General features: G+C 54.1%; 2 protein-coding genes across 2 annotated transcripts in view; one reads left to right on the top strand and one right to left on the bottom strand.

The window, feature by feature from the left end:
* Nucleotides 1-15,686, top strand: part of LOC100226816 (uncharacterized) — a 1,189,242-nt gene that overhangs the window by 187,650 nt on the left and 985,906 nt on the right. Inside the window, 1 exon segment of the mRNA XM_072919754.1 lies at nucleotides 12,507-12,529. Coding sequence (XP_072775855.1) covers nucleotides 12,507-12,529 — 23 coding nt within the window.
* LOC121469068 (uncharacterized) overlaps nucleotides 1-15,686 on the bottom strand; it is a 662,903-nt gene that overhangs the window by 120,883 nt on the left and 526,334 nt on the right. The window contains exon 13 of the mRNA XM_072919760.1: nucleotides 874-1,145. Coding sequence (XP_072775861.1) covers nucleotides 874-1,145 — 272 coding nt within the window. The remainder of the gene's footprint in view (nucleotides 1-873; nucleotides 1,146-15,686) is intronic.

The following is a 15,686-nucleotide window of genomic DNA, read 5'->3' as shown; positions in this document are numbered from 1 at the left end:
AAACGCTGCTGGAGCTCAGAGAGCCCTGGAGCTGTGACCCTTCCCTGGGGAGCCTGGGCAGTGCCCCAGCAGCCTCTGGGCAAAAACCTTTCCCTGAGATCCAACCTAAGCCTGCCCCAACTCAGCTGCAGCTGCTCCCTGCACTCCTGTCCCTGGGCACCAGAGTGAAGAGGTTCCCTCAACCCCAGCCAGGGACCCACTCCCAGGGCTGCTGCCATGGCCACCAGGGCTGGCACCAGCTGGGATGCTCGGTTTCCACAGGCCGGGATTCAGGAATGGGATTTCCCAGTTTCCTGCTCCTGCTAAAACCCCGCTGGTGCTCGTTGCCCTCCCACCTTCCACTGAAGGAAAAAAATGGAAAGATCCCAGGCTGGGATAAGAACAATTTACTGGGAGCAGCAACGAGATAAGGAACAAACAGGAATAGAAAAAATATTGACAACAGAAGGGATAAGAAAAACTATTTACAGGGGAAACTACATCACCATCAATTGTACCTTCCTGGCCATGTGTCTCCTCCTGCCTGGAAAGGACAACCTTCTCAGGGAGAGAGAGAGAGAGTCCCTTTCCTGCCCCTGGCAATGACCTGAGGTGGGAGTGAATGTAATGACAGGGCCATGGCCAGACCCTCATGTTCTTCAATCCCACATAAGGTCATTGGCAGGGGCAGGAGAAGGTACAGGTACCTTCCCAGCATGGATCACAGGTAACAGGGATCACCAGGGCTCTTCCCAATGTGGGTTCTTCAATGGGGGGTGAAGGTGGAGCAGTGCACGAAGCTCCTCCTGCAGTTGGGGCACTCACAGGGCTTCCGTCACCGGTGGCTCTGTTGGTGCTGGGTCAACTGAGAGCTCTGGGTGAAGCTCTTCCCACACTGGGAACACTCATAGGGCCTCTCCCCGGTGTGGATGCGCCGGTGCCTTACAAGGGTAGAGTTGCGCTTGAAGCCCTTCCCACAGTCAGAGCAGAGGAAGGGCCTCTCCTCGGTGTGGACCCGCTCATGCCGGAGGAGTTTTGAGCTGCTCTTAAACCTCTTCCCACATGTGGGGCATATGTAGGGCCTCTCCCCAGTGTGGATGCGACGGTGGGTTACAAGGGTGGTGTTTTGCTTAAAGCCCTTCCCGCAGTCAGGGCAGTGGAAGGGCCTCTCATCCGTGTGAATCCGCTGATGTACAAGGAGAGCAGAGCTGGTGTGAAACCTCCTCTGACACTCAGGACACTCATAGGGCCTCTCCCCAGTGTGGATGCATAGGTGGGCTACACGGGCAGAGCTGCAGCTGAAGCCCTTCCCACACTCCCCACACCCGTAGGGCCATTCCCCAGTGTGGATCGTCTGGTGTCGTCTCAGACTGTTGCTGTGCCTGAAGCTCTTCCCACACTCCAAGCACTTGTAGGGCTTCTCCCCATCGTGAAGCTTCTCAGAGACCACCAGGTCTGAGCTCTGGCTGAAGCTCTGCCCACCTTCCTGACCCAGAGTGGGCCTTTCCTCCTCAGAGCACCCTGGGCTGGGTTTGCAGCCCCTCCTCCTGTGGGATCTCCGGGGCTTTTCCTCCCCGTTGGATTCTTGTTCTGTGGAGTTGCTCAAATCGGCCTCTTCCATGTGGTTGTGCTGCAGGGATTTGTCCTTCCTGGTCTCCATCATCAGCTCCTGCTCTGGGGTAGGAAGGACAAGGAGAGGGTGGGATTTGCCTCTGTGCCATAGGGAAGGGTAAGGAGATCCCCCCAGTGCACCCCCGTCAGCAGAGCGTCGGCAGCGGGGCTGTCCTGCAGCCGGGGGCCAGGCTGGGCCGGGAGATGGAACAGGAGAGAGGGGGAAAGGGGCACTGACTTCCTCCTCACCTGCCTGGATGTCCCAGGGCGCCTTCCTCTTCCTCACAGCCTTCTCCTCCATTTCGTGAAGATTTGCGTATGGAAAATTCTGTTTTGGAGGAAAACAAGGGATGAGCACATTGAGTTTTGTACCGGTTTGTAGGCAAACCGGGGGAGAGTCTAAGCCAGAATGACAATTGAGTAAGGAAATTAGGATCAAGGCAATGATACAGAAACACTGGTTTAAACTCAGAGTCAGGATACAACTTGACACCCCGATGGTCAGGGTGGTGGTAGCAGTCTGATGAAATGGTGGCTGCAGTCCGGCTGGAGTGATGAACGTGATTCTGTCAAAGCCGTGCTCCTGTAGAAGGGTCTGGTCTTCCTCTGAAGGTCCAGTGGTGGTTATGGAGCTCTTGTCCTCTGGGAATGCAGTAGGCAAGGTGGTCGTGGTGTTGCAAGGGTGAGATTATATCCAGGTAGGAATGCTTGGTTCCTCCCCCTGGGCGGAGCATCCCACAATGGGATGATGTAATTTTATCAGCCCTGCAGTGACACCCAATGGCCCATTAACAGAAGATGGCCCCTGGAGGGCGTTATCAGGGCTGAGCCATGGAAGAGATAAAGAACACTGCCCCACCTGTTGGTAACAGTTTATGGAGATGGTGACTGAAAACACTTTTGGTTACATCTGACACTGTAACCTGGAACAGTGAGGCAATCCCTGTTCGGGGTGGGGGGTGAACACCACCCCCCTTACCCAAACTGGCTCAGGTGTAAAACCCCCACCCTGGGAAGGCCACGCACACAGGGACAATGTCACCCTTGCCCTGTCCCAGGGGAGATCTCTGTCCCTGTCACTCCCTTGCTCTCCCCCTTTTCTCTTTCTTTCCAGCTCTCTCTCTACCTCACTTTTACTGTTCAGGAAAATCCACTTTGGATTTGGTCTCCTTAGCACCTTCATTGGGGCAGAGGCATCTCTCTAACAATTTTATTAACCAGCTTGCAACATTATTTTGCACAGTGAGTTCAGGGCACTGCTGTCTGACCCCAAGTGCCTTTTTGACAACAGCATGGTTCCCTCCTATGAGGAGGTTCTGCCTCTTTCTGGAGGAACTCTTGGAAACTTGGATGCAGCTTCCTCTGAGCAACTTTTGGGAGAACTTATGAGGAAAATGGCTGTTGTGGGTGGCCAGTGTAAAGAAAATATATTCCTGTCCTTCCCTGAAAAGTTTGTTAAAGTCACTGGAGGAAAGGGAGCAAATCATACCAGTGAAACTGACCAGGATCAGTCACCCCAAGGTGAGGAACACAAGGCTACTGAAGTCCTACAAGAAGCCCAGCTCAAGTAGTTAAACTCCCGAATAATTTGTGAATTTGCAGGCTTGGGGGTTTTTCCAAATATGAGAATCATTATTTTCTTGGTCCCTGTCACCTTTGTGACAGCTACACAGACCTTTCCCTCCCTTTTAATAATCTGTATTGGGCCAAATTTCCACATTTCTTTTTTTGGAACCTGCCAGCGTCTGAGTTGGAGCTGTGCTGGAACTGATGAAATTTGGAATTGCCACAGAATTGCTTCTGTTGTTGGTTTATTAATGTTTGGGATTTGTTTGCGTTTCCATCACAAGAGACTTGTGGGAAGAGCAAATCTTCCTCAAGGCATTTTATGTAGGGTTAAGTTTAATTTCTGCTGAGTTTGTTTTGTCTTGTGCCCAGGGGATGCTCAAGGGATCTCTGGTTTTGGTTTGACTCTAATTTTCTTCTGATTTGACTTTATCACTTGAAAACACCCGAAAAATGACTAAAAAGAGTATTGATCAGAGATGTCAGAAGTCCCATCATGTAAGAGGTATCTGAGGTGGAATTTATGGTTTGGGAACGTATTCTGGAGAATTTGTGGGTTCTTGGGGGATATCTGGTAGTATTCTCCATATCTTTGCACTCCAAAAGCCAAGGTGGATTGCTCTGTCACCTCAAAATTATTCAATCCCACTGGAAACCCCACAATCCTACCCCAAAATTACTCAATCCCACCTCAAAATGGCTGGTTCCCACCTCAGTCCCATGCAAAAATTACTCAATTCCACAGCCTCTAGGGTGAGATGGGGTTGGAAGGAGATCGGGAGAAGTGAGATCTAAATTTGAGGTGGTGGGATTAAGATTGTGTGGGTCTGGGTGGTTGTGATTTATTTTGATAGTAAATAAAACTTCCAGAATTATTGATTTCTGTTCCATTCATTTTCTGTCAATTTTGGTTTGCTTTTCAGAGTGCCGCCTTCTCAGCTGATTTTGTTTGTGACCTCCTGTCCCAGACTGAAAAGCAAGATGTGTTCTATTTGCCATCTGTATGGCAGTTGTCCTGTGCTAAGTGGGCAGTTTTTCCTTATCTCTTCCACAATCAGTCCCCCCTCAGGGGAGACATCTGCTGATAATGGGCTATTGAATGTCACTGCATGACTGATAAGAACTGTAACATCCCATTGTGAGATGCTCCGCCCAGAAAGAGGAGCCAAGCATTCCTACCTGCATCTAGTCTTGAGATTCTGGCCCACCAACACAGCTTTTTCTGGGCTGGATTTCTCAGAGGAACAGCTGCCTCTTCCTCTTCAGAAGAAGACACCCTTTTCTACAGGATCACTTCTCCAACAGAATCACACCTGACACTCCAGTAGGACTGCAGCCACCATTCCAATTGGACTGCGGCCAACACCCTGTCCAACAGACTGTCCGGTCGTATTCTGGCTCTCTCAGTGTTGTTTTTGTTCACTGCATTGTTCATATTTTCATTTTCTTCCCTAATAAAGAGCTGTTATTCCTGCTCCCATATTTTTACCTGAGAGCCCCCCTTTATTTCAAATTTATAACAATTCAGAAAGAAAGAATCTACATTTTTCTATTTCAGGAGAGGCTCCTGCCTTCCTTAGGAGACACCAGTCTCTCCAAACCAAAACACCTTCTTTCTCTCCTGCCTTCCTTCGCTTGCTCTGTTTCTCTCTCAGTGTCTCCCTTGACCCAGGGCAGCTCCCACCAAAGACCCTGTCCTGATTTAATTCCCAATCCATGAGCTATGACAACCATGGGTGAAGTTATGAAGGCTGGCAGTGAAATGTCACTGTAGGATCTTGCTGCACTTGGCTTTTGGCTCTTCCATAAGAGCTTTGCCTTCAAGGGCAGGAACATCTTTTCCTGGCTGGGAACTGGAATTCCAGCCCCTGGGAGTGTGTGCCATGGATCCCAGAGGGGCATTCCCGAGGCTCCCGGGGTGCTGCTCCTGCCGTGCCTCCCAAGGAGCTGTTCAGGGCAGGGGACAAGGTGCAGCAGCTGTGTTGGTGCTGCAGTGCCGCAACAGCCCCTGATTCCAGGAGTTTCCGCACTGCCAACAGCCGTTCCTGGGTTCCATGATGCCCTGCTGTGTCCCCATGGATATTTGGTGGCATGAAATTCTTCAGTGTCAAAATGGCCACCTCGCTCCATGAGCTTCCGCAGTGTCCAAATGGCCTCCTTGGATGGGCAGTGTCACCATGGACCATTGGCTCCATGCAGCCCCGCTGGGTCACCATGGACTCCTTGGTTCCATGAGGTTCTGGGGGTGTGTCCATGGTCTCCTTGGATCCACAGTGTCACAATGGACCACTGGATCCACGTGGCCCTGCTGTGTCACCATGGCCCCTTGGTTCCATGGGACCCCAGGGTCACAATTGTCTCCTTGCTTCCACGTCACCCCCTCAGTGCCAAAATGACCTCTTCCTTCCATGAGGGACACAAAAGATTTATAGAAACATTGAGCAAATCCTGCTTAACACACCTGGGAACACCTGTTTGCATTCCAGAGGGAGGTTAAAGGTGAGGATGGCACCAGCAGCTTCCATCTGAAACAGAGATCCAGGGAAAGGAGTGGGACAGAGAATTCAACTGGGAGACTCAGAGAATTCTGCTTCCAGAGATCAATTCTGGTCACACTGTTCCTTGTAGAAAGGTGACCCCATTCCAGGCAGCCTGTACTGAGCAGGTGGCTCCTGAGTGGGGTTTGTTGTTTAGGAAACCTGCTCAGGCTTTTCCATTCTTTCTTTCCCAAGAGGAAAACTTCTCCTGGGCCTGTGTGCAGGCAGAGCCCTGAGGAGAGCTGGTGGGACACGGTGCAATGGGCTGGGACATGGAGCTGCAGAGCTCAGGGACAAGGTTCTGCTGCAGGGCACAGGGATGTCAGTGCTGGGTGGGTGATTTCAGACATGGTGAGGCTGGGGGTGAGGAGCAGCTTGTCTGAACAGGGTCAGTTCTCTGGGGGCTCATTCTTCTACATGCCCAGACCTCCTAAGGAGACCTTCAGTATCTTGATCACCTGGGGAATGCTTCTATCAGCTCTTCTCTGAACTGGAAAATAAAAAAATACACATTTGATTGAAGAAAAAATGTCATGAGGTGCACTTGGAAATCTTCCTCCTTACAAGAACTCCAAACTGACTCCAATCAGGTGCACAAGCCCTGGAGACTTGCAGACGATTGAATGAAGACAAAGCACCCGTGAGGGCTTTCTGTATTTTGATGATCCCCACCATGGATTTGGGACTGAGTCCAGAACCCTCAGGCACTGAGAGAAGGCTGAAGAAGCTGCTCAAGGAGTCAGGAGCAAAACTCCAAGTCCCTTGGAGCATCCCTGGGCCCCAGTGAGGGCAGGGACTGCCAAAGGCTCCCCAGGAACTGGTGAGAGCAGATCCTTGAGGCCAGGATTGCAGGGAGCCCAAGGCTCAGAGCAGGGAACTGCAATGCTGAGCAAGGCCTGGGCTGGCTGGGGGAAGCAGAAAGGCCAAGCCCTGAGCCCAGCCTGGCACAGCAGGGCCTGTCCCTCACGGGTGGCTCGGGGCTGTTTGTGGGGCAGGGGGATGTGAGGGGCAGCAAGGACAAAGTCACAAACCTGTGTAACCCTGCAGATCCTCATGGAACCAAGGGGCCAGTGTGACACTGTGGGGTCTCATGGAAACAAGAGGCCATTGTGAGCCTGCAGGCAGTAACACCCCAGAGCACTGAAATGCCGGGGGTCACCAAAGGTTCCTTTACTTGTGTCGCTATAGGACACGAGAAAGCAAACGCGAGCCACTTGCTACCTTGCAAGGCAAAAAGAGAGCGTTTATTTTCTGACTCCAACTTTTATACTTCTCCAAAGGTGACAGTGGATTGGAGAGTGAACGGGCCACCTCTCCGAAGACATTGGACAAAGCACTAGTACATCAAGTCTCTCCACCCCCATGGAGGAATGCAAAACAATACGTTATTTACAGAAACTGTGTGGGAAAGTTTCCCAATAGAATGTAAACTCAGAAGGCTTAAGAAAACTCAAGAATCAGGGCGACATCTCACCCTTTTTAGTTTAAAAGAAAAGGAAAAATGAATAAGGTTCAGTGTCTGTTCGTGGAGGAATCATCAGAGTGATCACCCACCGTCATCTTCAACTGAGTCATCACTCGATGATCCATCCATTTGATGACTTTCAGTTTGGTCACGGCTTCTATGTTGCCCGTTTGTCGGATTCTGTCTCTGCGGTTGCAGATCAGGACGAACACACCTTGAAGGTACCCAGTGTACCCCAGTATCTGTGGATACACAAGCATACCTGCGCCCCGAAGCGATAAGGTCATAGGAACCTTCCCATTGTTTAGTGACTAAATTCCGCACTCGAACTTTTGCTCGAGGCTGATGTGCCTCGTCTGCAGCCTGCAATGAGAGATGATGATTTAAAATGACAGGGTTATTTGAATTCTGCTGCACTGTAAGATGATTGATGGTGTACAATGCTTTCTCCAACCGACTGTGCGGGGTCTCACCCTGCATTCCCCGTTTTTGTTTTTGAAGAACCCGCTTCAGAGTACCATGAGCGCGTTCTACAATAGCTTGGCCGGTTGGAGAATGGGGGATACCAAACTTGTGTGACACACCCCACAACTGCAGGAACTGCCGCACCTGCTGCGATGCATAAGCAGGACCATTGTCGGTTTTCACAGCAGAAGGTATGCCCAGAACGGCAAAGGCCTGCCTCCAGTGGGCAATGACATCACGAGCCTTTTCTCCAGTGTGAGCGGAAGCCCACATCGCAGAGGAGAACGTGTCCACCGTGACATGCACATACTTGAGCCGGCCAAACTCGGCAATCTGGGTGACATCAGTCTGCCAAAGCTCCAAGGCCCTAAGGCCTCTAGGGTTTACCCCTGCTGGTAAAGGCGGAGCAAGTGCATGGCAGTCGTCACAGGACTCAACAATGCTACGAGCCTCTGTTGGCGTTAGCTGAAACTGCTTCTGCAGAGTATGTGCATTCTGATGGAAAAACCCATGTGATGCCTTGGCCTGTGCGAGTGTATCAGGCTGGGGTGCTACCCACGCCGGATTAGCCAACTTGTCAGCCCTCGCGTTACCTTCTGCTACAAACCCTGGTAAATTGGTGTGACTTCTCACATGCAGAACGTAAAACGGATGAACCCGGGCCTGAATAGCACACCACAAGGTCTTCAGTAAATGAAACAAGGCAGGGTTACTGACCTCCTTCAAAACTGAGTGACCCAACCGCTGTGCGATATCAGCCACATAGGCAGAATCCGTGACCAAATTGAAAGGTTCCTGGGAAAATCTCTCAAATGCCATAACAGCGGCCCTCAACTCAACCACTTGGGCCGACCCATCCTGATGACCTTTCAGAACCTTCCACTCAGATCCGTCCTTCCAAGTAACAATGGCCTTTCCTGTTTTCCCCGAACCGTCAGTAAAGACGGTGGGTCCTTGCACAGGTTCCTGACTATTTTTGGGCCGCAAAGAGATCTGCATAGATTTTGCCACCTGCAGTAGCTTGTGGCTGGGCAAATGATAAGTGATCTGCCCTGAAAAATTTTCTAGAGCACATTGCAGGGACACACAGTGTGCAAAGCTCCAGTCAAAGTCCTCCCGGGATATCGGGAGTATGATCTTTGCAGGATCCGCACCCATCAATTGCAAACACCGTTGCCGGCATTTCATTATCAACCGAGCAATCAACTCAGCCAATGTCGTTGCCGTCTTCTGCGGCTGATGGGGCAGGAAAACCCATTCCAAGATGTGCAAGGGATCGGACCATTTGTCACTCCATTGACCAATGATACCTGTGGGATGCGAATCTGGAGTGGTAACGAACACAGCGACATCAACGGAAAGATCAATGCGATAAACCTGACGGGCAGAAACAGCCTGCTGAACCTCCTCCAGCACCTGACGTGCCTCAGGGGTCAATGTGCGAGGTGATTTTAAATCAGAGTCTCCTTTCAACAGATCATACACAGGAGACAGTTGTGCATCGGTTAGTCCCAAGTATGGACGTAACCAGGTGATGACACCCATCAGTTTTTGAACATCATTCAGTGTCTTGACCGAGTGTGCAAATTGCACCTCCTGGTGTTGGATTGTCCGTTCCAGAATTTTGACCCCCAAATACTTCCAAGGAGGTTGCTGTTGAACCTTTTCTGGAGCCACCTGCAGCCCATGAGCATGCAAAGCATCGAGCAACCGAGGCTGAATCCTCAGCAGCTCATCCTGAGTGGACGCAGCCACCAAGATGTCGTCCATATAATGATACAGACGTGCATCAGGAAACTGCTTGCGAACTCCAGACAAGGCACGGGCCACATACCATTGGCATATGACCGGGGAATTGCGCATCCCCTGTGGCAGAACTTTCCATTGATATCGCTGTGCAGGCTCATTGTCAATTGCTGGCACCGTGAAGGCAAATTTCGGTCTGTCATCGGGATGAAAAGGAATTGTAAAGAAACAATCCTTCAAATCCACGATGAAGATCGGCCAGCCTGCAGGAAGCATGGTAGGCGATGGCATGCCCGCCTGCAATGTTCCCATGCCTTCCATGACAGCATTGACCTTCCGGAGGTCCTGTAACAACCTCCATTTCCCAGACTTCTTTTTGATGCAGAAAACAGGGGTGTTCCAGGGACTGTTAGAAGGCTCCAGACGACCCTGGTCCAGCTGCTCCTGCACCAATTTCCGAAGGGCGATCAGTTTATCTTGAGGGAGGGGCCACTGGTTTTCCCAAACAGGTGTATCCACCAGCCACCGTATAGGAGGCGTAGGACACTCTGCGCCCTTCGCTGCAGTGGCCCCCATCAAAAACCTGTCCCAATGCGCACCCCCCACGCAGATAGAACATCCCTCCCCCAGAGGTTAGCAGGAGAAGAAGTAACATAAGGCCTAATCCAGGCCGTCTGTCCCTCTGGGTTTGTGACCAGCACAGGCCGTTGGCTCACATAACACCGTGCTGTTCCCCCCAGGCCCGCAACAGACGTCTCCGCTGGATCCAGGGGCCAGTCCGGAGGCCAGGCGGCAAGGGAGAGAACCGTGACATCAGCGCCGCTGTCAAGGAGCCCGCGCAGGCGGATCTCTGACGGTGTTGCATCAGGGATGGAGAGGGTACACAGCATCTCGGGACGGTCTTTGGTCAGGACAGCAGTCCAGTGAACTTGAGGCGGCTCAGTGGATCCAAAACCGCCATCACCTCGCAACCGGTCAGTCGTCCTGCGAACAGAAGACTTAAAAGGCACAAGTTGAGCAAGCCGTGTCCCTTTTGGGATCGTAACAGGGGGTGTGGGTGTGGAAACCATTGCACAAATCTGCCCTGTGAAGTCTGCATCAATGAGACCCAGGTGCACAATGACGCCCTGAAGGGTGGCACTAGACCTCCCCATGAGGAAGGCGCTCATGCCTTCACCCAAGGGACCAAAGGCGTCCAGGGGAACCTTGTGCACCTTGCAAGAGTCTAACACGACTGTTGCTGCTGTGCAGACATCCACACCTGCTGACCCGCGGGTGCTGGCGACAAGCTGGCCGAGCAGACCTCCATGGGCTCTGGGGTCTGGAGAGGAACTTGTGTCTGAGCGCGCCCCCCCTTCGCGCTCCGCTTCCCGTTTCCCGGGCCCGGGAGTGCTTGGCCATTAACATGAACAGTCGCCTTGCAAACATCTGCAGGATGGCCTGGCCTTCCACACCGGCCACAAACATACGAGGGAATTTTTCCTTTCTGTGCTTTCTTCCCCCGTTTGGTGCTCGCCTGAGCAGCACCCCGGGGCTGCTGCCAGCCCTGCGGTGCTGCCCAGACCGGCTGCGCAGCAGCAGCCCAAGCATCCGCCTTCTGAACCGAGGGGCCTAGGTCTGCACAGGCCGCTGCCATCTGTGAAAGTGTAGCCCCTTCAGGAAGAGCCTGTATGATTCTCTTGCATTCTGCGTTGCAGTGGATCCTAGCAAATCTCGCAAGGACCATTCGCCTTAGCTCAGGTTCTACCACCTGCCGCTCCACCGAGGCAGTCAACCTCGATGCAAAGTGCATGAATGACTCATCGGCCCTTTGAACAACAGTCAGAAAGGGTTCCATCGGGGCAGCCATTTCTAAGGTCTGGATCACAGCTGCTAAGCCTAACGTCCTGCACTGCTCAAGCACGAGAGGATTGTATCCCGCCTGCTCCTGAGGATCAACATAATTACCTGTGCCCATCAACATGTCGGCGGTAGCTACACGTCTGGGATCCTGCTGCCCCCGCGTAGCATTCTTCCGTACTGCACTGGCCACTAAAGCGGCCCACTTGTCCTCAAACACGTCAAATTGCACAGGGTCAAAAAGAGCCTGAGCCACAGAACGAATATCGAAAGGCGTCAGCAGGTTAGCAACAAGTAATCGGATCGTCTGCATAACCTCAGCAGACCCAACACCATACTGTGCAACGGTGTCTTGGATTTCCTTCAACACCTTAAATGAAAAGGGCTGATGAGTGTTATGAGTAACACCCCTAAGCACAGGGAAAGCCTGAGGACCCCCTGGTAAGGCTGCATTATCCACTGTATCGTGTCCCGTAGACTCCGGGACACTGGCAGCCCCTGGGCTGCGAGGTGGTGCAACATCACCGGACACCACGCCCCCCGCAGCATCAGCAGAGCCAGAGGAGCCTTCCCCTTGATCCGGCAGGCTCCGCGAGGGGCCGAAGTCGCACATCTCCTCAGCCTTATCCAGGACCTCCTGCCAAAACCGCCCGTGGTCCTTCGGACGCACGGTCACCTGGCAGGCAGGGAGGGTCCACAAGGTCGACTGGGAGGATCCGCGGCCACGGGGAGTCACCGGTCTCCCGCCGGCCGCGTCAGCAGTCGCGCTAAAGGTGAACACCCCAGCGCCCCGCTGTGCCGCAGTCCCGGCCCCCGCGGCAGGCGGGGAAGGCGGAACCGAACCAGCCGGTGCCCCAGCGGTGCTGTCTGCAGTATCAGCAGAGGGCACCGCGGCGGGCGCAGGCGGAGGCGCAGACCGCAACCCCAGCGCAGCGCTCCCATCCCCCGGGACGGGGGAAGGACGGGGCGAAGAGGGAGACGCGGCGCGCGGAGACACGTCACCGCGGGACGACACAAGGGAGTCCGGCACGCCCCCAAGAAGCGTCGGACCCGCGCCGCGCAGCCTCCCGGTGGGCACCGCCCCCATCAGGCGGGACGGGGCGGGCTGCCCGCCTGCCGGGGCGGGGTCCGATGGAACAGTGACCAAGGCCCCGCCTTTGGCGGCCCCCACCGCCTGTGCATGCCCGGCAGGCCGCGCAGGCTCAGGGATCGGAGCGGGTTCCTCCTCAGAAGATGAACCCGAGACCGGACCGGGCGAATGCGCCTGTGTCTTCTCCAGGGGAAATGTAACACCACAGTTCGGGCAATTCACCGTCACCGAGTCAGACGCAATCCGAGGCGGGGGCTGATCCACGGGCCCCCGTTCACCCCCGAGCGCCGGGAAGGCACAAAGAGAAAGTGCTTTCCCGCCCAGCCCACTACGCCTGCGACGCGGGGCAGGGCGAGGCGGCCGAACCGGCTCCACCGACCGGATGCCTGAAGCCAGTGGCCTGGGAGCCCGAACCACACCAGAGGAGGAGCCACCTTCCGGCTCACTCCCCCCGGGGCTAGGGGAATCAGGGCAACTGTACAGAGACTCGGCTTCCCCAGCATCCGCATCCAAGACAGATAGGTCCCCCAGAGAAGCCCGAGAACTGCCAACCTCAGACCCCTGCCAAATGGCATCCAACCTCTTAAACAGCATCATCAGCGGCCCAACATCTTCAAAACGATTATCAAGCAGGGCATCCATGAGGCGATCTCCCACGGGAGACCAATTCTCCCAGGAAAGGGCCTCAGCAAGATTGGGAAAGAATCCCTGCTCCCTTGCCCATAAAAACAGCCTCTCAAAATCATCCCAATAAAAAGGAACGCGTTTCCGCTTCAGCACCTCCCTCCAAACGTCCAAAGCCACAGACTCCTCCCTAATGCCCTCAAAGCTCTCCAGTACCAAAAAAAAACCAGCAACAGGCAACGCGCTGAACAAACAGAAAGACCTCACCAACAGTTCCCAGCCTAAGCTGCAATACACTTCTGCGGTCACCAGATGTCGCTATAGGACACGAGAAAGCAAACGCGAGCCACCTGCCACCTTGCAAGGCAAAAAAGAGAGCGTTTATTTTCTGACTCCAACTTTTATACTTCTCCAAAGGTGACAGTGGATTGGAGAGTGAATGGGCCACCTCTCCGAAGACATTGGACAAAGCACTAGTACATCAAGTCTCTCCACCCCCATGGAGGAATGCAAAACAATACGTTATTTACAGAAACGGTGTGGGAAAGTTTCCCAATAGAATGTAAACTCAGAAGGCTTAAGAAAACTCAAGAATCAGGGCGACAGCTGGTGACCTGCTGAGCCACTCAGATGCTCACAGGTGGATGGGATGGGATCCATCCTAGGGGGATGAGGGAGCTGGTGGACGAGCTCCCCAAGGTGCTCCCCATCATTTACCATCAGTCCTGGCTCACCAGGGAGGTGCCAGAGCACTGGAGGTGCCAGTGTGAGCCCATCCCAAGAAGGGCTGGAAGGAGGATCTGGGGAACTCCAGGCCTGTCAGCCTGACCTCGGTGCCCGGCAAGGTTATGGAACAGATCACCTTGAGTGCCACCACAGGGCACCCACAGGATGGCCGAGGGGTCAGAGCCAGCCAGCGTGGATTTAAGAGGGGCAGGTCCTGCCTGAGCACCCTGATCTCCTTTTATAACCAGGTGACCCACCTGTGGGTGTGGGAAAGGCTGTGGATGTGTCCATCTGGACTTCAGCAAAGCCTTGGACACTGTCTGTGACAGCATTCCCTGGAAAAGCTGCAGCCCACGGCTTGGGCAGGTTCCCTCCTGGCTGGGAGATGGAAGAGCTGGCTGGAGGCTGGGCCCAGAGAGGGGTGGGGATGGTGCTGCACCCAGCTGGTGTCCAGTCCCTGGTGCTGTCCCCAGGGATCTGTGTTGGGCCCAGTCCTGTTTAACATCTTCACCGATGATCTGGGGGAGGGGATCGAGCCCACCATCCCCAAATTTGCAGGTGACACCAAGCTGGGTGTGAGTGTGGATCTCCTTGAGGGCAGGACAAGAAGACACAGCCTTCAGCTGCACCAGGGGAGGTTTAGGCTGGACAAGAGGAAGAAGTTCTTTACAGAAAGGGTGAGTGGGCACTGGAATGGGCAGGCCAGGGGGGAGGTGGCAGAGTCACTGTCCCTCTCCAGTGGCACTCAGTGGCATGGTCTGGGTGACAAGGCAGTATTAGGGCATTGGTTGGACTTGATGATCCCAAAGGACTTTTCCAGCCTATTTGATTCTGTCATTCTGTGATGATTGGGACACTCTGGGGCCATTGTGACCCTGCAGGGCCTGGTGGAACTAAGAGGACCATGGTGACACTGTGCAGCCCCATAGAACCAGGGCTCCATTGTGGTGCTCTGGGGCCCAATGGAACCAGGGAGTCCCTGTGACACTGGGTCCTGGTGGAGCCACAGAGGCCATGGTGACACTGCGGGGCCTCGTGTAACCACGGGGTTTCACCATTGTGACACTGCGAAACCAAGGAGAGCATTGGGAGAGTCCAGGGCCCAGTGGAACCAAGGGGCCCTTCTGACACTGCGGGGCCTCGTGGAACCAAGGGGACATTGTGACACTGCAGGACCTTGTGTAACCAAGGGGCCACTGTGACACTCTGGGGCCTCCAGGAATCTGGAAGGCCGTTGTGACACTTTGTGGGCTCGTGGAAACAAGGAATCCATTGTGACACTGAGGGGACTTGTGGAGCCACAGAGAGCATTGTGACAGTGTGGGACCTCATGTGACCATGGGGCCTTTGTGACACCCTGGGGCCCCATGGAACCAAGGGGCCACTGTGAAACTGCGGCACCAACGAGAACATTGTGACACTGTGAAGCCCCAAGGAAACAAGGAGTCCATTGTCGCATTTTGGCGCCCCATGGAACCAAGGAGACCAGTGTGACAGTGCAGGGCCTGGTGTAACCAAAGCGACATTGTGACGCTGAGGGGACCCATGGAACCAAGGACATCTTTGCAGATGACACCAAGCTGGATGTGGGTGTTGATCTGCTGGAGGGTAGAAGGGCTCTGCACAGGACCCTGGAAACGCTGGATCCAGGGCCCAAACCCAACAAGGTGAGGTTTAACAAGTCCAAGTGCCGGGTCCTGCACTTTGGCCACAACAACCCCTGCAGCGCCATAGGCTGGGGACAGAGGGGCTGGACAGCAGCCAGGCAGAAAGGGACCTGCAGGGACTGATGGACAGCAGGCTGGACATGAGCCAGCCGTGTGCCCAGGTGGCCAAGAAGGCCAATGGCTCCTGGCCTGGATCAGGAATGGTGTGGCCAGCAGGAGCAGAGCTGCTGTGCCAGCCCTGATCTGCCCCAGCTCTGCACACAGACATTGCTGCTGCAGCTCCAGAGAAGGCAACAAAAGGGCATCTCTGCAGAAAACTCTGCTCGGAGATCCTTTAGTTCCTTTAAAGCCACCGAGAGTGCAGCCCCTCA

The sequence above is a fragment of the Taeniopygia guttata genome, chromosome 30, assembly GCF_048771995.1.
Source record: "Taeniopygia guttata chromosome 30, bTaeGut7.mat, whole genome shotgun sequence".
NCBI lineage: Eukaryota > Metazoa > Chordata > Aves > Passeriformes > Estrildidae > Taeniopygia > Taeniopygia guttata.
The sequence above is the reverse complement of the archived record's forward strand: the minus strand, read 5'-3'. Positions and strand labels throughout refer to the sequence as shown.